Here is a 27354-nt window from a genome sequence, read left to right as displayed (position 1 = left end):
GGATAGAATACAAGCCAAGACAGAAAATTAGTTAATCTGAGTTCTAATTGGAGAAAAGATTAAGGGCTTTCCAAGTTGGGAGAAGAAAGAGTGAGTTTCTGTTGAGTCGGGAGGGGGGTAAAGAGGTTTCAGGGTCTTTCTTTTCCCAAAATCGAGAGATGCCTATTGATTGCATTCCCCTGCATTTATGAAATAATAAATTACTTATGCCATCTAGTTTCCCACGGACAAGTTGCAGAAAAACAAGATGGAAGAGAATCCATGTGGCAACACAAGACAGAGTTAGTTTCATGAGATAGTTTCTTAGGTTCTCTTGTTTTCCACACCAAACCAACTCCATTCTGTAACCAGCTTTTGCTCTATTTCATCCTAGCACTACAGTCTTTGAGCTTGTGAATTTATCACCTTCCAAGGCAGTACTTTCCACCAGCAGGTATGACTGTTCAAAAGCTTCTCCTTCAAGAACCAAAAACTCCCCTTACCATTTCTCTCAAGGTTTACCCCTCAGAGTCAAGGAGCACAGATCAGTCTACCTGGCACATAATAGATCTTGAAGCTACATTTAGCATGTTTTCTGCCAGATCCCAAGTCACCCAGCCCCAAACCCTGCCCAGAGCATGTAAGCCCTCTGTTATAGGACTTCTTAATCTTTTTTGTGGCACGAAGCCCTTTGGCAGTCTGGTGAAGTCAATGAACCCTATCTCCCAGTAAAGTTTTAAAATAATTGAAGGAAATGACAAATTTCAATTTGAAGTTAGTGAAAAAAAAATGTGGAGTTTTTCCCCAGCTAAGTAAATGGACCCCCTGAAATCCATTCATGGATTCCTTTGGAGTCCGTGAACCCTAGGTGAAGATTCCTCATTCTACCATACCCCCAACATCAAATCTCTGCTTAGACATCTCCAGCAACAGGGGATTTACTGTCTAAGGAAATAGCCCATTCCATCTGAGCACAGCTTCTGTTCCTGGAAGCACTGTTTCATATTGATTTGAAATATATTATTATATTGTACTATATTAGTCTATATTAGATTATGTGCCATTAGATTATGTGCTACCTTGAGGAGAGGGAGAGGAGAGGGGGGAAAATGTAGAAGTCAAAATCTTATAAATGTTGCAAACTAAAAAATATTAATAAAATTATAACAATTATATATCATTATAATTATATTATATATAATAGTTATAATAAAGTTATAAGAATAAAAATTAAAAATTATCATAGGAGAGAGGCAAGGTGGCCAAGTAGCTAGAGGGTTAAATTTAGAAAGTCAGGAAGCTATGGGTTTGAGTTCTGCTTCTGGGACATACCAGTTATGTGATGAGTCACTTAATGTCCCAGTGCCCCCTAGTCAACTTGTCAAAGAGTATAAGTGGTAGAGAAGGTGTGGATCTACAATCATGGAAGGAATTTATATGCTGGGAGTTCCCTTACATTGAGGACATTCCAGAGTTCCAGATTTTAAAACAACAGTAATAATCTCATTATGAATACCATTATTAGCTACTAGTGGTACCCATTATTTGTAATGGTCAAGGGTTATTGAGCAACCTGGGAGAGAGTATTCATTTCTTAAGATTTTGCTTGATGAGATATCTTGGCTCTTAAATCTGCTCCTCATTTCATTGATGGAAACCAGGTAAGAGCACCAATCTCTTGTGAACTGCTGACTGAGTCAGGGTTGATGTAGGCTGAACACCTAAGTCCTTCAGAAATGCCTATGGCACTCAACTCTGACTCTTGCCTCCCTTGTCCTGACTTGCTTCCTGACTTGAGACTGCTTGTTAGCTGCTAGCATCCTGTGACAATTACAACTATTTTCTGTCTTTTTCCCTGGCTTTATGAATAATTGATTGAGATGGCTTGGGAAATGTGCCCCCTCCCCACCCCTCTCTGTGGCAAATATTATTGCCAAGAGTATGGAGCTGTCTTATCAAGGATCTGGGGAGGGAGTGATTCTTGCCTCCTACCTAGATCTTGTTACTGCCTTGTTGAAAAAAGGATGATGAGGTTGAAATAGGTCACGTGACAGTTAATTTGGCTTGCCTGAGCTCGTGAAGTCAAACAGAATGAAATTTCAGTCCCCCAGAGACCGCTGCCTGGATGATTCCTAATCTGCCTGATGAAACCTGGGCCCCAGGAGGGTTTAGAAGGAAGGTAAAGAAAATTAAAACAAACAAAAAAAAGATTCACAAGCACATTGATCTGATTCTTGATTGTTCTACACAGAAGAAGTTTCTTTTCAAGTGGATTTTCACTTGCATCCAGCCTGGCCACCATCCAGGGAAACAAACCCTGTGAAGGGGTCCAGCATTCCCACCAACAAAAACAAGAACAGGTGTCAACAATTGTCATCTCTGGAACAGGGAAGCCCAATAATTCCAGGAATAACAGTGTCCCTCATATCCCAGACCCTAGGGCCATCACCTAGTAGAACAAGCCCAGTAGAGAAGGGTTCCACCATTCTGTCACTAACACCCACTGACCAACTGCTAACATAATTCAGGGAAGTCCAAGAGCCCTTAGAAAAAGCATAGCCTCCAGCCCTTCCACCCCAGATCATGGCCTTAGTTTCCAACCTAGCTCCCGTAGCTATCAGCTGGGGAGTCACTCCAGTGAATATCAAGGCCCATGGGAGTTCCCATGAACTCCAACAAAGGCTTAAGATTAGCACCAAACCAAATAATTATCAAGAAATCTCAATAGAAACTAGAGTAAATACCCTCATCCACCATACAAAAAGACAGTCACAAACTTCTGGGCAATAGGAAAGGACTCCTATTGGAGAGAAACCAGTGTGAGCATGGACAAATAAAACAAAAGCCAGCCAGTGAGGACCAGAGACGCTTCAAGGACAACTGGAGCATCCTGCATTGTGTAACTTGATGCTAATGAGTCAGCGGTCAGAAATCCACTGCATTCTGACAACAGAGGCAGGCTGGGAGCTGGCAGTGCCTAGGCCAGGCCAGATTTGATCACTGACATATTTTGGAAGGCCATAATACTTTAACTGGAGATGAGCTAGATTTCCTTGAAGATTCAGAGCTCTAAACCCAGATGATTCAGCAAGGAGCCTAAAACCTCCCAACACTCTAGATAGGCACACCAACGTAAGTGGAAGTCAGCCAGCAAGAGTCAAAAGAATCCATGTGGGGACCAAACAGAGCCTGACCATCTTTGTCAAGAGTGCAGGAAAGGGGATTAGTTTGACCGTGACACAAAGTCTCAACTGAGAAACTGAGACTGGCGATATGAGTAAGATAATGCATCGTTGACCAAGATAAAGAAATACTATGGATCCATATACACTCAAGAAATCAGCCCAGAAGACAAGAAGAACTCCACAACAACTACGAGCTGTTGTAGCCTTTGAGTCTTGGAGGGAAAAAATTGACTTGGCAAAAGGACAGCCAAAAAAAGGACAGTACTTGGAAGAGAAGAAGCAAGAAATGAAAAATGAAATTGAAAGTAAAATAAGAATGCTGGAGGAAAGAATTAGAAGGAGAATGGTTTGGAATGGAAGCTGGTAAACCTTAGCCAAGTAACAAAGTCTCTGAGAATTAGATTGGATCAAATAGAAACCAATGATTTAATGGACAACAGAACTTATTGGAATGAAATTAAAAGACTGAAAAAATAGAAGGAAATTTCAAGGTATCTACTATCAAAATCAGCTAACCCAGAAAACATAGCAAGGAGAGATAATTTAAGAATCAGATTTTCTCAAAATCAAGACCAACTCTGGGAAGAGGAGGAGCGAGGGGAAAAATTCTAAGCTATATGAAAGTGATTGTAGAACAATGAAAACAAATAAAATAATTTTTTAAAAAAGAAGCCTTTCCCAGGGAACAGGTAGATGGCTGTAGTGTATAGAGCAGCAGTCTTGGAGTCAGGAGGGCCTGAGTTCAAATCTAGCCTCAGAAACTTACTAGCTGTGTGACTCTGGGCAATTTACTTAACCCCAATTGCCTCCAAAACAAAGAAAGTAACAAGAAACCTTTCCCAGTCCTCCTTCATCTTAGGAATGCCTTTTGTCTAAGATTATCTCCAATTTGCCATAAATAGATAGATAGATAGATAGATAGATAGATAGATAGATAGATAGATAGATAGATAGATAGATATACATATACATATATATATATATAAATATATAGATATCATGTTTGCACATAGTTGCTTTTAATTTGTCACCCACATTAGACTGTGAGTTCCTCTACAGCTGGTTTTTTTGAGGGTTTTTTGGGGGGAGTTGCTTTTCTTTGTATCCAAGTGCATTTAGCACACTATCTGGCACATAGTTGGCACCACTTAATGAATTCTAGTTGACTTGATGTAGAAGGGAGTAGAGTGCAAGATGAATGGAAAGATAGGGAGGGAGGAAGAGGCTAGGCTATGAAGGGCTTTAGAAGGCAAACAGAGGATTTTATTTTTGATCCTGGAGGTAATAGGAAACCACTGGAGTTGATAGGATGGGGATCAAGGGGTTAACATGGTCAAACTACTCTTTAGGAATATCCTTTTGGCAGCTACATGGAGGATGGACTAGATGAGGGAGAGACTGGAGGCAGGCAGATCCACCAGCACGTTATTGCAATAATCCAGTTGTAAGGTGATTGAGGCTTTGCTCCAGAGCAGTGGCACTGTCAGAGGAGAGAAGGGGGCATATTTGTGATGTTGCAAAGATAGAATGGACAGACCTTGATCCTAAATTGGATACAGGGATGAGAGAGAGTGAGAAATTGAAGATGACTTGTCCTCTAGCTCTGCATTGTTGTGGAACTAAGTATCTCAGAGGACTAGAATTACAGCTGATTTTCTGCGTCCCAAAGAGCCCAGGTCACACTGACTTGGCATGCCTTTGTTTGTGTGCCAGCTCCAGTGCAGAGGAATAAGAAATAAATGCAGATAAATATCTCTCTCATGGAACTGAAGCATAGGGCCTCTTTTCTAGAAGAAACATGAGCAAACCCCAAGAAGATGCACAAAACTTCCAAGATAGGTCAATGTAAATTTAATTTAATTCATCAAATAACAGCAAGATATTGTGCCTTGGGAACATGAGAATAAACAGTGACATGGTCCCCGGCTTCAGGTAGCTTCTATTCTAGGAGGAAGAGAGGGAAGACTTTGCGTAATCATTTTATATATGTGTGTATATAGATATGTACATTAAAAATTATAATATAAAGCAGAATGAGGGATATTCTACATGCTCAGATCATTATTATAAGATAGAGCATAATGGGAGCTAAGGAAATATTTGGCCAAGGAATGGTAATTATAAGGTCAGTGTGTGAATCTGACATTGGAAAACTGGGTCATAGGAAAGATGGTAGTACCCTTATCAGCAAGTTAAGTGGCTCAGTGGATAGAACACCTGGTCTGGAGTCAGTAGTCCTATCCAGCCTCAGACACTTACTAACTGTGTGACCCTGGGCAAGTCACTTAATTCTGCTTGCCTCAGTTTCCTCATCTGCAAAATGAGATAGAGAACAAAATGGCAAACCACTTCAGTATCTTCACCAAGGAAACCCCAAAAGGGTTCTGCAAAAAATGACTAAAGAACAACAATAATCCTTATCAGACATAGGAAAAGTTAGAAAAGGGGCAGATGTTGTGAGGAAGGTAATGAGTACTGTTGAATCGGGAGATCAAGGAAGACATGTATGACAGACAACTAGAGCACAGAAGAAGGAGGAGGGCTGGATCTGTAGAGTTTGGCATCACATGTCAAGAGCTGATAGTTAAACTCACTGTGTTCGTCCTTTGTTGCCAAAGAAGACCATGTCATTAGAGAAATGATGACATGACTTGCACGTGACTTTGTTTTGAGTGAGGGAGGGCTGTGCAGGTCACCAGCCTCACTTCTCCTCCAGAGCCATCTGAATCCAGTGACCAGATATTCATCAGGATGACTGGAGATGGCCCAGGATAGTTAAACTCATGGGAACTGATGAGTTCACCAAGAGAGTGGAGAAAGAGAAGAGACAGAGCCAGGCAACAGGGGTTAGGTCACAAAGGGCCACACTTAAGAGGGCCACTGGTTCCCCATTTCTGGTTAGGACATGTCCCAACTCCAAGCATTTTCATTACTTGTCCCCTGTCCCTGAAACTCTCCCCCTCCTCATCTCCCTCATCACAGCCTCTTAGCTTTCCTGGATTCCTTATGTCTCTGCAAGAATCCTTTCCCAGCCCCCCTTAATCTGAGTGCCTTCCCTCCTACTCTATTCCCCAGGTTATCTTGTACATTTTATTTGTACGTAGTTTGTGTATTATTCTCCCCCGTTAGACTTGTATACTCCCTGACGGCAGGGGATAGTTTGTTCCATTTTGTTAGGGGCTTTCTTTGTATCCCCAGAGCGTAACAGAATCACAAATAGTTGGATACAACTGCAAAAGGACTCAAAAATAATGACTCTTTTATGTACTTATTACATATTTTATGTTAATAGTCATTTGGATGTGTGTCAGCTCCCTGATTGTAAGTTGTGTGAGGTCAGAAAAGACATACCCAAACTTCATATCTTCAACATCTAGCACAGTGTTCTGCACATAGAAGTTGCTTAATAATTGTTGACTGAACATTTTCAATCTTAATTTTTTTATTATGAAGTCAATCAACAAATATGAACATTTCAGTATACAAAGAATTTTAAAAGAAGATTGTTATATCAAACTGTGAACTTCCATCATAATTTTTAAGTGTGTCATAAATGTTAACACTATAGTAACAAAATTTCCCAATCTGTGTTTCCTTCTGCATTTCTTGGTGTTTTTCTCTGTGTTCTTTACAAGTGTTTATTGATGGCAAAGTAGATAGAGTTAGGGAAGAGGAACACAGGGGCTTGGGGTTCTGATCCACAGTCTGCCCCGTAGTAGTCACTTGGTAAGCATTACTTGACTGAGTAAATTCAATTTAACTTAAAATAGTCAGGCATTATGATAGGCAACAGGGACACATGGATTAAAATACACACATACACACATACGCACATACACACGCACACGCACATACACATACACATACACACACACTTTGCCTTCAGAGAACTTACATTCTAGTGGAGGAGTGAAAAAAGTGATACTCTATTTCAGGGAAAAGAAAATGACATGCCCAAAACCCAGTAAGTACTCACTGATTGTGGGAATAAGATCCAATGAGCTTGATTCTCTAGACTTAGACCAAAGGAGACCTTCACAGATATGTTCTGGGGTATGTTAGCAGAGGGAGAGAAGGTGACAAATGTATGATGAGGGAAAAGGAGAATGATGGGAAGAGGGAAGGGAGCTCTTAATGCCCGCTCTCTGCTATTGTCAGACTATATAGAGCATTACCCCAGACTCCTGCATTCCTCTTTCCTAACTTGCACTGTGGGATAAGACCATGGGAGGCGCTGTTCTGGGAACATTCTTTCATCTAGAAAATGAGAGTGGTGGGAAAGGAATTGAGGACAAAATCAGAAAAAGGAAAGAAACAGCAGGCTCAAGTCTTTGGGAAAAAGGAGAATAAAACTGAAGACAAGTTTGCAAATGAATAGTAATTGGCATTTACATAGTGTCTTAAGTTTCACAAAACAATTTCTCATATTTGAGCCTCTTGACATGTAATAGGTAAATACTATTATTATCCTTATTTTACAGATGGACTCATGGTTAAGTGACGTGCCCAGGATCACACAACTAAGTTTCAAAAGTAGGATTTAAATCCAGTTCTTCTTGACTTCAGGTCTATCAATATAGCCCCATGTCCCACTGCCTTCCAGACTTAACAAAGTTTTGGGTATGGAGAATGGAATTAGAAAGGAAACTGTTCAGTCAGACATTAAAGTAAGTAAGGGGATTGACATTGATGTAAAAAATTTATTTCAATCCCAATGGATAGTAGTGGTGTCATTTTATAACTGTCACTATAAAAAATGACCGATTTATTACTGATGGGCATGTGCCAGATGTTGTACAAAGAGCCCCCTCCTTAGGGAGCTCATACGCCCCCAATAGCAACACTGATAAAGACTAACATCGAAAGCATATGACAGACAGCAAATTCAAATTCAACCAACTCATTTTCAGACATGGTCAGAACGTTAAATTGCTTTGCTTGATTTATCTGTTACATGGAGAGTGACTTCGTGGATAATCATGGGGACTTTTAAAAATAATAGCCAATGGCTCACATTTGTATAAAACTTATTGGTATTGGGCACTATGCTAAAAGCTTTATGAATATTATTTCATTTGATCCTCACAAGAACCCTAGAAGATGGTTGCAATTATTATTCCCATTTTACAGATAAGGAAACTGAGAAAAACAGAAGTTAAGTGAAATGCCCAGGGTTATATAGGTTAATTAGCAAATGTCTGAGGCTCGATATGAACTCAGGTCTTCCTGATTTCAGGCCCAGTGTTCTTCATATTTTGCCATCAATAAATACATATAAAGAACACAGAAGAAAACACCAAGAAGTGCAGAAGGAAACACAAATTGGGAAATTTTGTTACTATATGTTAATATTTATGATACAATTTAAAAAAACAAAATATAATGAAAGTTCGGTTTGATACAGCGATCCTCTTTTTAAAATTCTTTGTATACTGAAATGATCATATTTGTCAACTAATTTCATAATAAAAAATTAAGTTTTAAAATATTCAATCAACAATTATTAAGCACCTACTCTGTGCAGAACAGTGTTCTAGGTGCTGGAGATAGAAAGTTTGGGTATGTCTTCTCTGACTTCATGGTGCTTACAGTCAGGGAGCTGACATGCATACAGATGACTATTAACGTAAAATATATACTAATATAAAAAGAATCACTGTTGTTGAGTTGTTTTCAGTTACATCCAACTATTTGTGACCTCACTGGTGGTTTTCTTGGCAAGGATATTAGAGTGCTTTACCATTTTCTTCTTCAACTTATTTTACAGATGAGAAAACTGAGACCACAAAGTTAAAACAGAGTTAGAGACATCTAAAAGGAAGGCATGTCTTTTTGGAAGATTACATGATGTATTTCTTTCTTTTTCTTGAAAAGTAATCAGAGTTAAGTGACTTGCCCAGAGTCAGACAGCTATTAAGTGTCTGAGGCCAGATTTGAACTCAAGAAGGTGAATCTGTCTACACTGAAAGAGATTCTTTAAAAGATCAGTGTCTTAAACAACACCTTCCTATTCCTTCACTATTTTATCAGATGTACCTCTGTCTGAGGTCACAGCATCTTGAGTGAAAAGAAGTTGCAAAAAATAATTTTGTAAAGCCATAGAAGGCTGTCAGAATCTCTCCCATAAGGAATTAACTTAGTCTGACTGGTTTGTATTGGACAATATATCTCAGTGCTGATTGTCGACTGTGAGAACATGTCCTATGATTCTACAGTTGAATGAATGCAAACAGCAAAAGAAGCTCCAGCTATCTCACAGGAAAACTTGCACATGTCCCTGGGCCATCCCAGGCACTATGCTTTCTTTGCTCTGTTTCTATGTAATATCTGACCTGGCCTAAGCAGGGAATAGGGGTTCATTATTTCAGTCCTCCAGCTGCCAAAGACTGGTCTCATGAATAAACTCCCAAAACTCCTCCAATTAACCCAATAAACTGTAATGAACCTACACATATATACCTAAAAAAAAGTGAGTCTTCCTGACTTCAGGTCCAGTACTCTATTGACTGGGCTACCTGGCTGCCCCATAATAGCTTAGGTGGCAAAGGCATGTCATCAGTCACAGGGAAAAAAACAAAGCACTTAACATAACACGATTAAACATTAAAAAAATTCTTTCACATTCCAGGTCAAGGCCAAGTATATTTCCGGGACAAAGAGCACAAGTAAAACTTATCACTAGAGTTTCTTGTAAAGAGCTACGTGAACACTGCAAACATTATGGAAGTTGCAGAAATTTGTCTCCCTCACTCAGTCCATGATGTTTGAGGGACATCACCACTCTCCAGGATCATGGTGGGCCAGACGCTAAACAAAGGGCATGTGTGATTCCCAGAAAGAAAGGTTTCACTTGAATATGGATTGGTTCAGTGAGCCTCTTGTGTCCCGGATCCCCAGTGGTGCTATCCCTGGTGAAGCTAGCTGGGTATCTAGTCACCCTATTCCTGTCTGCACTCCATGGGATGGGGAGTTTGTAATCAAATCAGCTTGCTGCACATTTCATTTCATAGGGCTCATTCCCCACGTGAGGACTCATCATCAGAACTGCAGCAGGTGATTACCATGGAGACCAGAGCCCCCTCTGAATCCTGCAGAAGTTCCTTCACAAGCCAGAGGCCAGCCAGGTAACAGAAGAAATAATATTGCTCATCCTATGAAGGAAGTCTACATGAAAAGAGAGTAGTCATGGGAAGAAAAGGGTGGTAAGGAAAGGCGAAGGCTTAGAGTTCTACCTATGACTGATTTTATCTTGGCCCAAAGGTACTAAACCTCTGAAAGGTCTAAGCTGAATCTCTGTAGTGGAAAGGGATTTCTTCAGGGTAACCGCTTGGCCTGGTAAGTGAGTTTGATTGAAGCAGAGCTGATTCTACCACTAGCAATACCAATCAGACTTGCTAGAATTGGCCAGGTTAGAGGAAGGACAAAAACATGGAACAAGAGGAACTGAACAGATAAGGGATGACTAAAGTCATCTTAAAGGAAGACATGTCTTTTTGGAGGATTCCATGATATATTTTTTTTTCTTCCTCTCACAAAGCAATCAGAGTTAAGTGACTTATCCAGGGTCACACAGCTAGTACGTGTCAAGTGGCTAAATTCAGATTTGAACTCAGATCCTCCTGACTCCAGGACTAGTGTTCTATCTACTGCATCATCTAGCTGCCCCACCCTTCCCGATATATTTCATGAAGCCATGCTACAAGACCAATAACTTTGCAAAGACCATTAAACTTGAAGAATTTGATTGCTTTATCAGTATCTGTGGGGTCCAATGTCATAATCCCCATGCTCTACCCCAACAAAAGTAATCTAAATCGATGTCTAAAATCTACTAAGTATTTTGTTATGCATTATTATTCTTATTGAATATATTATACACTTTTTTCAAAAGAGGTATCATGGCATCAGATAGAGAGAAAGGTCTGGGTTCAAGTCATGTCACTGACCCATGCTGCCTGTATGACCCTGGTCAAGTCATTTCCCTTCTTAAAGCCCTTCTTAACGACAATTTCCTCACCAGGAGTTCCTTACAGTAATGAATCATAGGTCCAGTCCCAAAGCCAAACATTATAGTGACAAAATGTTTTCATATTATCTCATTTGATCCTCATGGCATCCCTATGAGTCAGGTAGCCCATGTATCATCCTCATTTTGGAGATGAGGAAACTGAGATCGACAAAGTCACACAGGTAGCAAGTACCAGAAATAGGATTTGAAATGACAGAAGCAGATCTTCCAACTTTAAATTCTGTGTTCTTTTTGTTGTGGCAGTCTATCCATGCTGTCTTATCCTTGAATTATTGCTTAAATTCCTGAGAATAAATTTACCCACAACAGAAGAGTTAATGAGGCCAGACTCCTCATCAGTAATTGGTTTTCAGTAATACCAAGCTGACCTCCCTTTTTGCTCTCTTTTTTTTCCCTAAAAAAGTCTGACCTTAAAAACCTCAGGCAAAAAATTTAGGAGCTCTGGGTTATTATTCATTATTCAATCTCCTTTTTTCCTCTCACCTCAAATGTTCTCTCTACACCCTTCCCCCTCTGTCTGAAAAATAGCATTGATCTTACCTTAAATACTAATGGGGAGATCCTAGCATTCTAGGGAACTATAGTTATCCCTTCCACAATGTGGGGTTTGGGGGCACTGGGCCCTTATAGTCTTGAAAATCCAAGCAAAATGTTTTGGTCCTCCCTTCATATCAGAGAAGTCTGATTTTTAAAATTTTTCTTTTAAGGGTTGTTTACAGTATATATTTCTGAGTTTCTAAACTTTTTCTGTGTCATCTGCTGGCCTTCACATGTTGTCTATGGCTTCTGCAAAACTGCCCCCAAATTCCCATTTAAATTTTTATGTTGACCTGTGATTATAACAAAACTGCAATTGGGAAAGTAGTGATCTGGAAGGGTTAACTGTACTTAAAAAATTTTGCATGAAAAACAAGGCCCAGCTTTGTAGATCAGGGGTAATATTCTTGGGAAACTTGAGATTATTAAGGTTATCTCCTTCATTCAGTTCTTATTTCCCTTCAGTCAATCAATAAGCACTAATTAAGCACCTGCTGTGTGCCAAGCCTAGGGGATAAAAAGAAAACAAAACAGCCTCTGTCTGCCCTTGAGAAGCTTATGTTCCACATATATACATATATGTGTGTGTGTGTGTGTGTGTGTGTGTATAAATCTTTTGCTGTTGTTTAGTATTTTCTTGGCAAATATACTAGAGCAATTTGCTATTTCCTTCTCCAGCTTATTTTACAGATAATGAAACTAAGGCAAACAAAGTTAAGTGATTTGCCCAGGGTCACCCAGTAAGTAAGTGTCTGAGGCTGGATTTGAACTCAGGTATTCCTGTCCCAGCCCTCTACCCACTGTGCCAATAAGCTGCCCTTATACATACAGCTAAGTAAATTCAAAATATGTATATAGTGAATGCAAAGTAATGGGGGGAGGAAGGAGTAGCAACTGGGGGAAATAAGGAAAAGGCCTGGTAAGAGATGTCACTCAAGCTAGGCTTTGACAAGAACTCGGAATCCTGTCATCTGGGTGAGGATTGGGTGCCTTCCAGGCAGAAGGAACAGAATGTTACGAATGTGAGGAAAGGCAAGCTGGCCAATTTGACTGGAATGTAGAATGATTGAAGGAGAATAATGTGTACTAAGCCTGAAAACGCAAGCTGGAGACAAATTATAAAGAATTTCCAGAGGTGCATATATTTCATCCTAAAGGCGATAAGGATCCACTGCAAGTTTTTTGTGTAGATGAATAGTATGATTAGACCTGTGCTTCAGAAGGCCACTTTGGTCATTGGGCTGAAGTTGGGTTGAATCAAGGAGACTAAGTGAAGGGTTTTGCAAACATCCAGGCAAGAGGTGCTGAGGACCTGAGCAATGATGGTAGTTATGTAAGAAAAGAGAAGACAACGAATGAAGGAAATGATGTTGAGTGTGAATTGACAAGCCTTGGCCATCTCTTGTATATGTAGGGTGAGGAAAAATTAACAGTGAGGCTGTAAATCTAGGGGATTAGAAGGATGGTAAGCTAGGAAGAAGAGTGGTTAGGGAGGGACCATAAAACCAGGAGTGTTATTTGGGATAAACAAGTTGTATTTTAGATGTGTTAATTTGAGTTGCCTATGGAAGTCCAGTGGGAAATATTCAACAGATGTTTGGTGAGGGGGGATGGAATTCAGGAACAGGCTAATCAAATTGGTGACTGACACAAAGTTGGGAAAAATGCTAACTCACTAGATGATAGAATCAGAATAGAAAACTATCTCAGTAAGTCAGACTGATCTCCCAAATCTGATAAGAAGGGATTTAAAAGAAATAACAAAATCCTCTAATTGGGTTAAAAAAAATTGACTCCACGTGAGCGTCATGGGGAAATATGACTAGATTTGGCAATGTTGGTCTTCAGCCTTTTTTTCCCCCTTCTATCATTCATTTCCATTATTCTCCAGCTCTTAAGGTTGGAAAAGGCCAGAGGGTAATTCCTTTGAACTTTCCTGGCTTCCTTTCCATTCATCTAAATTTATGGTTTTTTAGGTATGTGGATCAACTGAGCCCTTGTCCTAAAGAACAGGACATCAAACTCAAGAAATCCTGCCCCTTATTGACAGAATTCCTCTAGCCTCGCTATATGTCCCAAGTATCCACCTTCCTGAGATTTCAGCTTTGAGCCTGCCCTTTATCTACCACCTCTACTCACCCAAAGCAGCTAGGATGTTTTCTCCACTTATGTGCCATGAATGGAGCAGTCAAATCGTATGAGATAAAATGAGGACCCCAAATGTAGATGATATGAAGGGGAGCACTGTGGATCCAGGAAATTTTGTTCAGGAGTAGGTGTGTAAGTTAAGCCATGGTACAAAGTCTGACACAAGGAAGTAAATCATTTTAACTGACCAAGGTGTCTATCACCCCCTCACTTACCCCATCCACCCCACCCCAAGGTACCATAGTATTCACAGATGGGGCAGGTCCCTAATGAAAGTGAACATTCTTGCCACCCAGTAATGGAAATGATCTAAGCTGTCAGGCATTATTTGGTTGTCACTCAGTCATTGGCCTAAGTAAATGATTATCAAGATTGGACACACTAGAGGATATTATGACCACTGAAGTCTCAGGCAGTTATAGGCAAGGTGTTAAGTTCCTTGACCCATAGTCAGGAATATTAGACAAATCACTGCTCATCAAGTCTACCTTGGAGATGGAGTATGAGTACAGTTGTAGGAGTCTTCTAGAGACTAACATTTCCTCCGCTTATAGGCACTGTGCCTGTTTGAAGGGTGGACAGATGCATCTGTGAGCTCTGTATAGGTAAGCTTTAGCTGCTGTTGCTGAATTAGTAAAATTGTTAACATTTAATGTCTACAAAATCCATAGTTTCTAGGCAATGGGTGTCAAAACTCAGGCTTTTCGGATAATGCAGATTTCAGTGTCCTAGAACATAGGGGATGGAGAAGTCAAATGGACAACCAAAGAGCCTCCAGCAAATCTGGGACTGATTGAACCGCAAGATGGTCTAAAGATGTTTCAGGCTCTTAATGGTCAATGTTAAGGACTCTGGGATATTATGCTCCATAACTCATATGTGGTTTGACTGAGAGTAGCCGCTTCTGAAACTGGCTGTTCACTAATTTGGTGAATAGCCCATGGTGATGTGGGCACTGAAGGATGGTTCAGACCAACTCAGTATTGCACATAAGAGTTTAAAGAGAAGATGATATCAACAAGATAAGCCAATACTCTCTGGGTGAACAAGTCTTGAAACATCAAATTTGTAAACCTTAAAAATCTAGGAGTATAACCCAATATTTATACAGGTTGAGCAAGGTCTGGAATGCTGCTCTCTGGTCATCAAATTGTCTTGGCTAAAAGGTTAAGTACTTTTCAGTAGGCCACTTTGGTGGCTTCCCTCTTCCTACCAACAGGTCCATCATTTTGGGTATTATGGGACAATAGAAGGATCATTAGCTTTGGACCTAGGTCCAAACCTCACTTCTGATGGAGTCCATCCTACCTGTGTGATTTTGGGCCGGTCGTTTAACCTATCTTACCATTTCCCACTATAGGAAATGAAAGGCTTGGACTTACCAACTTATGAGTTCTTCTAGTTCTAGATGTATAACCAAGGAAACTGCTCTTGGACCATGATAATATTTAAGACTCCATAGTTACGACAAAATAGTAGGTAATTCTCTACTCTCCTTTGAATGAATAGCACTGGGACTCTAGCAAAGTGAATAAAGGACAACACAAATCTGTCTAAAAGGCAAGCACAGAGCTACCGTCTATGACCTAGTCAATGAATAGCTCTGGATGGTCAGAATTAGTTTACCCAGAACTGGAAGATCCAGAATTTTAACCAGAACTGTGATATAATACTTTTAGGAGCATGTAAGCTTCTTGAGGGTAGAGATTATCTCTTTTTTTATATCATTTCCAGTGCCCAGCATTGCCTGACACAATAGAAGATAGACAGACAGACAGATAGCTTACTATGTGCTATGTACTGTATAAGTACTAGAAAACCAGTGTATACAAAAGAGGACATCCTTATGTGTGGGAAAAAAGACATGAAAAGAAGCTGAAGCTGAAGGGCAGGGTAGAGAGTGAGTGCCCTCACAAGGTCAAAGTGAAAAAATATTCTAGAGAGTCATGGTTTAAATTGACTGTGGTTGTCTTGCGTACTTCCTCAAATGGAGGTTCTAGAGAGGAACTCTCCAATCAGAGGAGGAGACCTTAAATACAGCCAGGGTGAGAAGGTCACTGCCACAGAAGTAGAGAAGTAATCCTGAGAATCATTGGGCTTAGCCGGTTTTGAAAGTTCTTAATATATATGTACGGATTGATTCATTCAATAATAGATGAGTATAGGAGGTTGATCAGCCTAATTCATTGCAAACAGCCATAGCCAAGCTCTCCAAAAATGGATCTATCATTGGTCATTTCATTCCAAATCTTCCTGACTTAGGGCATAGAAGCTGGCATCAATCTACCATGGTGCCTTGCCCCTGCTGGAGTAAAAAATTCCATTGCTATGTATGGTGATGAAGTTCTCTGAAGAACCTCTCCATATCATCATCATCATTTCAGAGCTATAAGAGATCTTCTAGGTCATTTAACCCAACCTCCTCATTTTACAGATGAGGAAACTAAAGTAGTCCACAGAAGTTTGTGGCAAGAAGTAGCAAAACCAAAAATAGGGCAGCTAGGTGATACAGTGGATAGAGAGTGCTGGGCCTGCAGTCAAGAAGACTGCGTTCAAATCTGACTTCAGACACTTATTAGCTGTGGGACCCTAGGCAAGTCACTGGATTCTGTTTGCCTCAGTTTCCTCATCTGTAAAATGACATAGAGAAGTTAAATGGTAAACCTCTCCAATATCTTTGCCAAGAAGATCCCAAAAAGGGTCAGATATGACTGAAAATGAGTAAACAACAATCACAAAAACAAAACAAAGCCAAAAATAGAACTCATGTCACCTGATTCTAAAACCAGCATTCCCTTGTGCTCTATTGCCTTGTATGATCCATTGGGAATTATTTCCTATATGGTAGGTGGCAGCCCAACAGGCAGCAGTTCCATTAAGCATAATGCAACAAAAGTCACTTTGGCCCAAGTTATGGAAAACTCAGAGTAAAAGTCAATTACCTTGGTAGTGCCAGAAGTCCAATTTCATGCTAGAAATTTAATTAAAGTTTGGAAATTATAGGAGTTGAAGACTAGGAATTAATCAGTCAATCAAAAGGTGTCTATTTACTATGTGCCAAGCATTATGTTAAGGCTGTGACACACAGATGACAATGCATAATTCTTGTCCTCAAGGAGCTTATATTCTCTGAAAGAAGACAATCTGTACATAAATAAATTTATATAAATTACAAGGTAATTTTTTGAGGGGAAAGGCAGCAGCTGTTGGGAGGGAGGGGGAGCCTGAAAGAACATGCTTTAGAAGGTGACTCTTGAACAGAGTTTAAAAAGAAATGAGATATTCTAAGAGGCAAAGGTGAGGAAGGAGCGTATGGGGGCACACTATTGTAAAGGTGCAGAGACAGGGGATGAGGTATGGTTATAGAATCTAAGTAACAGCAAAAACACCAGTCTACCTGGATTGTAGAGTTTCAAAAGGGGAATAATGTAGAATAAGGTTGGAAAGGTAAGTGAAGGGCTTTGAAAGTCAAACAGAGGAACTTATAGCTAATCCTAAAGGTAGTTGGAGACACTGGAGTTTTCTGTATACTGGAATAACGTGGCCAGACTTGGGGGAAAAAAGGAAAATCACTTGGGTAATTCTTTGAAAGATGACTGAAAAAGGGAAGAGACTTGAGGCAGGAAAACCAATCAGGAAACTATTGTAAGAGTCCAGAAGAAAGGTGATGAGGCCCTGAACTAGAATGGAGACTGTGAATAGGGAAGGAAACAGAACCAAAGATATTATATAAGGTGGTAAGAACAGACAAGATTTGACAACTGATTGGTCATGTGGGTTGAAGGAGAGTTAGACATCCAGGATAAAGCCAACACTGCAAACTTGACAGCTCCTGTGCCTAGCTAGTAAAGGGCCTAGGAGTAGGCAAGGCAGTTGCTACTGGCTACTGCTAGAAACCACGTGGTGGAAAGCATCCCCTCCATTCAGCCTTGTTCTTGTTTACTTCTATTGTCTCTTGGCCCCTGAGGTCTCCAGAACCCCCTGTTGGGAAGCTAGCAGAGTGGCCAGCAGCTCTGACTAACACCAAGGTAGGACAAAGAAGGGATGGTCAGGGATGTACTGGCAAACGTTTCACAACTGGCTTACTGAAAGAAAAAAAAGTACACATGCTACCTTTCAAAGCTTAATCTGCATTATTAACATTTTCTCCTTCACTTTTTATGTCTTGAGTAGACAATCCATAAAGTCAAGCCCTGAGTCTTGGTGTTCGCCAGTTTCTGAGGTTAAAATGCGCACACTGAAAATTTAAGAAATGGAGCCAGTTATGGACCAGAGTCCGTATCTGTATCCAAGGGTGAAGTATCAAATTGCACCTAAATGCTCCTTTAAAATCTGTTCAAAATTTTCTCTTCTTTTCAATTGCTGTTATTGTGGTTCAATAGTTTTCAGTAGTGCTGACTTTTTGTGACCTTGTTTGTGGTTTTTTTGACAAAGATACTAGAGTGGTTTGCCATTTCCTTCTCCAGCTCATTTTACAGATGGGGAACTGAGGCAAACAGGGTTCAGTGACTTGCTCAGGATCAGACAGCTAGTAAGAGTCTGAGGCCAAATTTGAACTCAGGAAAATCGGTCTTCCTTATTTAGATCTGGCACTCCATCCACTATGTCAGCTAGCTGCCCCTCCTCTTTTTAATATCATATTCTTGAACCTTGTATAACTATCTGGGTTTTTTTAAAATAGATTTCTGTCTTTGCTCTCTTTTCCAAAAGATAGTGAGCAGGAAAACATTTTCATCAGTCATTTTGTTAGTTATGCCTACGACTGAAGCCTGGCTCTTTAGACTATGGGTACCACTGCTCAGTCGACGGCTATATACCCAAAATACAAGTAAAAGATTAAAAAATAGCCTGTTTTGTTAGGTTAGCTGAGCTTGCTAACCTAAATCTATAAAATCAAGAAAGAAACATTAATTATAAATATTATGCCCATCCCACTTTGAGATCCCATAGCCCATCCAAAACTGCTTAGTTCCCTCTACCTCACTTCCCAATAATGTAAGCTATGTGAGCCTGGTCCATTCCAAAGGTGTAGGTCTTACATATTTGCTCCATTTCGCCCAGAAAGGGCTACTGGTCTTCATGTTCCAGTCTGTATGGTCTTTAACTGATTAGAGGATGGGGTTGCTAAGCAAGTTACCCTCTTAAAATGATACTTTAGCTGAAACAAAATTCAACTCTTCTTTCCTCCATGGTGTTTCCTTGACCTTGCACTATGCAACTTGGTGGGGCAATGAGTAGGGCACTGGGCCTGGAGTTAGGAATTTGGCTTCAGATATTTCCTTGCATGACCCTGATCAAGACATGTAACCTTTCTGTGCTTTCAGTTTCTCAATTGTAAATTGGGGATAACAATAGCACCTATCTCCCAGGGTTGTTACAAGAATCAAATGATATGGTTTTTTTTTTCATTTTCTTTTTTATTTTGGGGAGTTGAGGTTTTTTGGAGGCAATCAGGGCTTAAGTGACTTGCCCAGGGTCACACAGCTATTAAGTGTCTGAGACTGAATTTGAACTCAGGACTTCTGTGATTCCAGGACCAGTGTTCTATCCACTATGCCATCTCACTGCTCCTATAAGATAAAATTTGTACAGCAGTTAGCACAATGCCTGGCACATAGTAGGTACTTAACAAATGTTTGTTTCCTTCCTTCTACCACCACCACCAAACTTTGGGATGCATTGTTTTCAAATTGTGATCATGTCATCCTGCCTACCCTCTGGATCTGATGTATTCTGGATTACAGATCAAGACACTAGGGCAAAGAGAGATGAAAAGACTTGCCCAGAATCTCATGGTTCCTGAGACTAGCAGAACTTGGAACAGAAACCAGATTTTCTTACACCTCGGAGGAAGTATAATACAGTGAAGAAAAGCTCTGAAGCCAGATGACCTGAGTTTGCTACCTCTGTGACTTTGGACAACCTCCTTGTGTGTTGGGCTCTTCATTTGTGAAATGAAGGAGATGGACTCAACAGCCTCTGATGTCCCTTCCTGCCCCCACACCTGTGATGTTCTTTTAGCCCATTGCCCTTTCCTTCTTTCTACGCAGGTGGTCAAGGCTCATCCTTTCCCTTAGAGCATGGGCTACAAGACATGTACGTCACGAAGACCAAAGACCAGATTCCTTCCTGGAGCGTTTCCGAGGGGGAGAACTAAAAGAGTTGTCCTGCCGAGAAAGCTACTCCCAGTCCAACCTGGGCATCCAGGAGATGTCAGACAGGGAGAGAAGGTAAGACACCTTCTAAAGACAATGAGAGATGGGATTTCAAAGGGGAAGGTTGGGTTTTCTTTCTTTGCTTATTCGATCAATTGATCAATCAATAAACATTTATTAAATGCCTACTGTATGCCAGTCACTGTGCCAAATTCTGAGGAAACAGAAAGAGGCAAAGACAGTTCCCTGCCTTCAAGGAGAAGAAAATATAATGGGACACAACAAACCAACAAATATGTAGAAAGTAAGCTATGAGAAAGATAAATAAGAAATAATTAGCACAGGAAAGGCACTAGAATTAAGAGAGGTTGGAGAAAACTTACAATAAAAGATGGGACTTAAAGGAAGCCAGGGAGGTCAGTAATTGGAGAGAAAGAGGGACAGCGTTCCAGGCATGGGGGAAACCAGAAAGAATGTCTGGAGCTGAGAGATGGAGGACCTTGTTGGTAGAACAGCTAGGAGAGCAAGGTCACTGAATCAAAGAGTATGGGTGGGGAGTAAGGTATAAAAAAGCACTGGAAAAGTAGAAGGAGGCCAGGTTGTAAAGGGCTTCGAATGCCAGACAAAGCATTTTGTATTTGATCCTGAAGGCAACAGGGAGCTATGTGATCAGACCTGCACTTTAGGAAAATCATTTTAGTGGCCAAATGGAGGATGGATAGGAGTGGGGAGAAATTTGAAGCAGGCAGACCCACCAGCAGGTTATCGCAGTAATCCAGACAAGAGGTGATTAGGGCCTACACCTAGAGGAGAAAGGGGGGCATGTTGGAGAGATGTCACAAAGGTGAATTGTACAAGTCTTGGCAACAGATTAGATATTGGCTGTGGGGGGTGGGGGCTGTGTAGAGATACTGAGGAATCTAGGATGACTCCTAGATTGGGAATCTGAGGGAATGGGAGGGTGTTGTCCTTTACAGTAATAAAGAAAGTAGATGGGGAGAGAGTTTAAGGGGAAAGATAATGAGTTTTGTTTTGGATATATTGTGTTTAAGATGTCTATTAGACATCCAGTTTGAGATGTCTGAAAGGCAATTGGAGATAATAGATTGGAGGTCAACAGACAGTCTGGGGCAGGATAGGTGATCTGAGAATTATCAGCATAGAGATGGTAATTAAATCCCTGACTTGTGTATTAAATTTATTAAAATTTAATTCATTCATTTATTCATTATTATGTTATTTATTATATAAAGATTATGTTATTTATTATAATATGATGATCTAATGTACTTATTAAATTTATTAACTCCCTGATGAAATTAAGTGAAGTAATGTAGAGCCAGAAGAGAAGGTGGCCCAGGACTGCTCTCTAACAATATACCCACTAAAGTTCGGGCTACCCAGCTGGAATAGCTGCCATTATTATAGCACACCAGATGCTTTTTTACCCTACCCCTCACTAGTGAGGCTGGTGTTCCTAAAAGGGAAGTATAAAGGATAAGGCCAGCTGCCTTTCTAATTGAACAGCCTACTGGTGGAGTTGAAGGCAGGGTCCTTAAGATCAGACCCAGACAAATTCTGGCCCAGGAAGACTGGCCTCTAAACCTTTGTATTTCTCTGGACTTGCTGCATTGTAAGAGGCTCTCAGTTTCTGCAGAATTCGACTGATGACACTTAGCTAAGTAATGACTGGCCACTTACAAGCCTTTGCAATCAACACAGCAGGTGTTTTTGCACACTTTTGTGTGGGCTTGGTGGGGGAATAGAAAGAGGGTTAGTTCAGCAGGGGAAGCATGTCTTGGATAAGTGTCAAGGATGGGTTTATTCTTGTCTCAGGTCATCTCCCTGGAAGAATGAAACGATGCCCTTTGGCTGAATCCGCAAGGTCTTACCCAGGGTCACACTCCATACATGAAAAATAAGATCTCACTCAAAATAAGATATAGCTTTTTCCCACCCCATTCCACAACTTTTGATAAAGATTTATACTTAAATATTTAAAATAGAACAACATCCCCTAGATAAGCTAATGATGATTTTCCTGGTGTGCATTTTCCCCTGGGTTGCAAATATGAAAGAGAAACTTTCCCAGTTCTTGGTTCAATCTAAACTGGGGGCTGGGAGTTTATCCAAGTCATTTTACTAGGAGCCCTCAGCTAGCCAATCAGATTTGTTCTAATGGTGAAAAGGCCAGTCAGTCTATTTATCTTGCAGTTTCTCGTGTGGCTCTGAGGCAGGGAGATGCAGGCTCCCTTTGGGTCATAGGATCATAGGTAAGGCAATGCTAACCAAATGGTCGTCTCTCTGACCTTGTGCTCAGCAAGACATTAAATTATGTATGTGTGTGTGTATAGATATACATATACATACACACACAAATATATACACATATATATTCCTTTTCTTTATGTACTATATATTCTATTATATATATTTTCTATTCATATATACATATCTTTTGGAGAGAGAGAGAAAAATAGAGAGAGACAGAGAGAGAGAGAGAGAGAGAGGAAGAGAGAGAGAGAGAGAGAGAATGTGGAGGGACTGAATGGAATGAAGGTGCTGACAGGCTGGACTAATGACATGGACATGGGGTAGGAGTGGGGTTTGGGACTATGTAATGGAGGTGAACTGGAATTGGGAAGGCTTCCTGGAGGAAATGGAATTTAAGTTCACATTAGGTTGTTTGATTTCTTTTGCCTCCTAAGCAAAATGAGATATTGGCTCAAGTATGGATGAGGTCACTTTTCCCTCCTGTTTTGAAAGATATGTATTGGCCCTGTAGGATGAGGTGGGATAAACACGGTAAACAGCGGCTCATTATGACAGTACTTTGTGTGTTTGTACAACACCTCTCTGGACCACAGAGCTCCATGGGCCTGAATTTACATGTCTCTACAATAATAGGAGAATCAGCTTCATTATTCCTCCAGGAATTCTTTACGTAATCAGAGCCAAGCCTCGCACCCTCAGAACAAGCAGAACCAGTCATGACCCAGCAAGCCCTAGAATCTGAGACTCTCTCTCAGCTGAACTTCCCTCTTGACCCCTCCTCCCACTCAACCCCCCAGTTCTAGCCAAGAGCAACAGCAGCTTGAACTGGGCAAAGTCACTTCCCCCATGGCACAGGGAAAATTCAGTTGTTGCTTGGACAGAGAGGGCGACAGAAATAGCCAAAGGGTATCTTACTGGCCTGTCTAGTGCCATAAATAGTGAGAGCTGGGCTGTCAGGCCTTACTTAGTCCATCTGCCAACAGCTTCAGTCACATAGCATGGTCACAACTGTGTGTGTGTGTGTGTGTGTGTGTGTGTGTGTGTGTGTGTGTGTTCTGGGTGGGATCAGGGACAGGCAGGACTCTGGCTAGCTACGCCAAGAGGCTTAGAGCAGGGATCAAATTGACTTTCTTAAGCTGTTGAAGTGGAGGGTGGAGGGGGTGGGGAAGGACCGATGACAGTTGAATGCATACGTGGTAATAAACAACAAGGACACTGGGTAGGAGTTCTGGGAGGGATAGCTAGTATGTCGGGTGATAGAAGCAAAAGTCACAAAGATCTTCACAGATTGCAGGGATGGGCTGGAACGGACATGAAATTTAATAGGCCTGAATGTAAAGTGTAGCCCTTGGAGTTAAAAAAAAAATATATCAGCTACTCAATTACAGGAAAGACTTAGGAGCTTTAATGGATAGGAGCTCACTGTGAGCCACTGTGGCATGTCTGCTCAGAAAGTTAATTCAATCTGTTTCACCCATCACCTCCTGGCAGAAGACTCCCCAGGCTTCTTCTCCAGCCCTGACCTCTCTTCTGACCTCCAGAGCCACATCTCCAACTGTTCATGGAATGTCTTTACTGGAACCTCAAACTCATTATGTTCCAGTTGGACAATTTTGGTTTCACTGTTCCTGCCTGTGGCACCAATTTAGCAGCCTTGAGATTATCTTTGATTCCCTCTCTGTTGATTTCACCTCTCCAATATCTCTCCTTTTTATTTCTTCCCGTTTTCCCATTGCTATCACCCTAGCATAAGACCATATATGCTTGGGCTCCTGACATAGAATCCAAATAGATCCTTCGGACTCTGTTATAATTCAATTCATGTCAACAAATGTTTGTTAATTGACTGCTTTGTGCAAGGACCTCTACTAAGTGCTGGGGATACAAGACAAAATCAACGTGATCCTTCTGTCAAAGAGCTTACTGGGAGAAAACAATATGTCCCCAGATACACGTACATGGATATTCTCTCCTCTCTAATCTATCCTCCATATATCTGCTCCTGAAAATCTTACAGATTCATATAGTATATATTTCATATACTATATTATCATGTAGTATAATGTTATATATCATATTACATAATATACATTATATATTATACATAATATAATAGATAATATATTATTTTATATTACACATAATTTATAGAACATATTTAATATATGATATATAATGTTTTATATATTATATTTTGTTTCCATAATATATTGTCATATATTATATAATTTGTAAATATTATATTTACATATTGTATATATATACATATATGTGTGTGTATATATATGTGCATATATATACATATTTACAGATCTAGTCATTACTCATCCACTCAAAAATCTTCAGTGGATCCCTATTACTTACCCAGTAAAATAACACTTTTGCCTATTATTTGAGCCCCTCTACAAACTGATACCATCTTACTTTCCCAGTTTTGTCTTCTATAGCTTACATCCATTAACTGTACATTCGAGACAAAAAGTATTACCTTCTCCCTCCCTACATGCCTTATGCTGCCCCCACTTCTATGCTTTTGCTAAAAAAATTTACCTAATGAATCAGTCCTGGGCCCTCTTCTCTTCTATCTCTTCATTCTCTCTCAAGGATACTCTCAGTTCCCACCAGCTCAATACATTCAGTGTAGTTGGCTCCTAGGTTTATTTATTCAGCCTTCCTCTCTCTCCTGAGTTCCAGTCTCACTTCCCCTGCCTTTTGGACATCTCCTACTGAATATACCATAGGCATCTTAAATTTAATACATTTAAAGCACAACTCATTATTTTATACCTCAAACCTATCCTTCTTCCCAGCTTTCATCTTTCTGTCTAAGACACTAACTGATCATCATTTCCACTGATCATCATTTAATTAGCCAAATTCACAATTCCAAGTCATTTTTCTCTCTTCTCTCCTTCACTCCTCATATCCAAATAGTTTCAAAGTCTTGTTGATCATACCATCACAATACCTCTTCCCATCTATATTTTTTTCTCCATTCATACAGACACCACCCTTGTTCAAGGCCTCATCACTTGAAATGGTATTCATTGGTCTCCATGCCTCCATCCCTGTCCAATTCATCCTCCACCCCCCCACCCCCCACCCACCAAAATGATGATCCTAAAGGACAGCTGTGACCGTCTGTCACCCAACCCCAGCTCAAGAAGCTTCAGAGGTAACCTCAGTCTCTAGAATAAGCTATAAAGTCGTCTGTTTGGCATTTTAAGCCCGTCACAATGTGACTCCAACTCCAATTTCTAGACTGATTTCACATTATCCTCCATCATGCACTCTGAAACCCAATCCACTTGGCCTGCTTATTATTCCATCTTCCATGTTCATGCCTGGAATGCTCTTTCTACTTAGCTCTACCTCTTAGAATCCCTACCTTTTGTAAGGGCTAAACCTAAGTGCCACCTCCTGCCAAAACCTTTCCCTGGTTCCCCCATTCCTTAGGATTCTCCCCATCTCTCTGCTGAAATTATAATATATATATGTGTATATATGTATGCATATATCACATGTATATACATACATGTACGTGTTCTATATAAAACATCACCTATACATATAACATTTATCTTTGTGTACATGCTGTTTCTCCAGAGTAGAATGAGAGTTCCTTGAGAGCTTGGACTTTTCCATGTTTGTCTCTGTGTCTCCAATGCATAGAACATAGTAGGGTTTAAAAAATGTTTATTGAGTTGAATTCTAGTTTGTTCATGGTCCCCTTAATAGTGACACCCCAAACTGATCACAATACTTCAGATATGCTCTGACATGTCAATAAGAGTGGAACCCTGGTCTCCCTTGTTCTACACTTTATTGCTGTTCAATCATTTCACCATGTCTGACTCTTTGTGACCCTATTTGGAGTTTTCTTGGCAGAGATACTGGAGTGGTTTGCCATTTTCTTCTCTGGCTCATTTTTCCAGATGATGAAACCAAGGCAAACAGAGTTAAGTGACTTGCCCAGGATCACACTTTCTCTGAAGGCTCTGCTCCTTTCAGATCAGTTTAAGAAGGTTGCATTAGTTTTTTGAACAGCCTGTTACATTGGTTCCCTGTGAACATCAATCCTACTCCCTAAATAGCTTGCTGATGAGCTCCCTAATGAGCACAGGCGTCAGAATGGAACAGAACACAGTGGAAGCAGGAATGGGTCCAAGGGACAGGAAGGACTTGGATAATGCACAAAGTAGAAATCAAGGGCCCTGAGTAATTGGAAATAGATTGAAAACTCTTGGAATTCTGTGTTTTATTTACCTCCTTGCAGAGGCTGGCCGCTGGCCAGATATAATATCAACACCTGCAACAATGCCGACGAAAAGTAAGTACCCCCAGCTCTCCCTGGGCAAAGTCAACCAAGCCTCCTATGCTCTCTTTTACAACACCTCCCTCCAGTGGTGATTCTCCTAGATGTAGTAACTCCTGCTTTACTCTCTCCCCCTTGTTTCCTGCTGCTACCTGCCTTCCTAGGAAGACTTTCTAGAAGTCCTCCTGTGCTCCCTTTAGAAAGCCAGCTACAAGGCCAAAACAGGGAAAAGCTAGACCTGAGTTTTCACTCCCCAGTAGCAGATGGTTTTTCTTCAGTATTATTTCAGTATTAAATGATTTAATTTAGGAATCACAGGCTAGATTTCATTTTCCAGACTCTGAAGGTCTGGTCCTTATTGCCAGCACTGATGGTTTTACATTTTCTGAGAATGAGGCTACTAAATCATAGCTGCCCCACGCCCTTGAGACCAACTAAGCCCTGATTCCTGAGGCAAAAAATCAGTGCAGTGGGACAGCGATCGGGAAGGCTAGCGTTTTTCAGTCCAGTTGAGTTCTCTAGCTTGAATCTTCTTCTAGTGAGACAAGCACTATAATTATTTAGAATTCCTTGTTATTTTCCATTTCATTCACAGGATAAGATTTCCCTTCCCCTTCATTTTCGGCTGGGACCAATATTTGCATTTTGTTTGCATAAATTTGCACATCAAATTCAAGAGGCCAGAACTCCAGCAAGTCAAAAAAATTAAAATTCATTCATTCATGAAACCTA

At 40.5% G+C, this 27354-nt stretch overlaps 1 protein-coding gene across 1 annotated transcript in view; it reads left to right on the top strand.

Moving 5' to 3' along the window:
- CNGA3 (cyclic nucleotide gated channel subunit alpha 3) overlaps positions 1-27354 on the top strand; it is a 55592-nt gene that overhangs the window by 14225 nt on the left and 14013 nt on the right. Inside the window, exons 2-4 of the mRNA XM_072614593.1 lie at positions 10175-10288; positions 19929-20108; positions 26584-26637. Of these exons, the coding sequence (XP_072470694.1) occupies positions 10175-10288; positions 19929-20108; positions 26584-26637 (348 nt within the window). The remainder of the gene's footprint in view (positions 1-10174; positions 10289-19928; positions 20109-26583; positions 26638-27354) is intronic.

This window comes from Notamacropus eugenii, chromosome 5 (genome assembly GCF_028372415.1).
Source record: "Notamacropus eugenii isolate mMacEug1 chromosome 5, mMacEug1.pri_v2, whole genome shotgun sequence".
NCBI classification, from domain to species: Eukaryota; Metazoa; Chordata; class Mammalia; order Diprotodontia; family Macropodidae; genus Notamacropus; species Notamacropus eugenii.
This window is presented reverse-complemented; position numbering and strand designations above follow the sequence as displayed.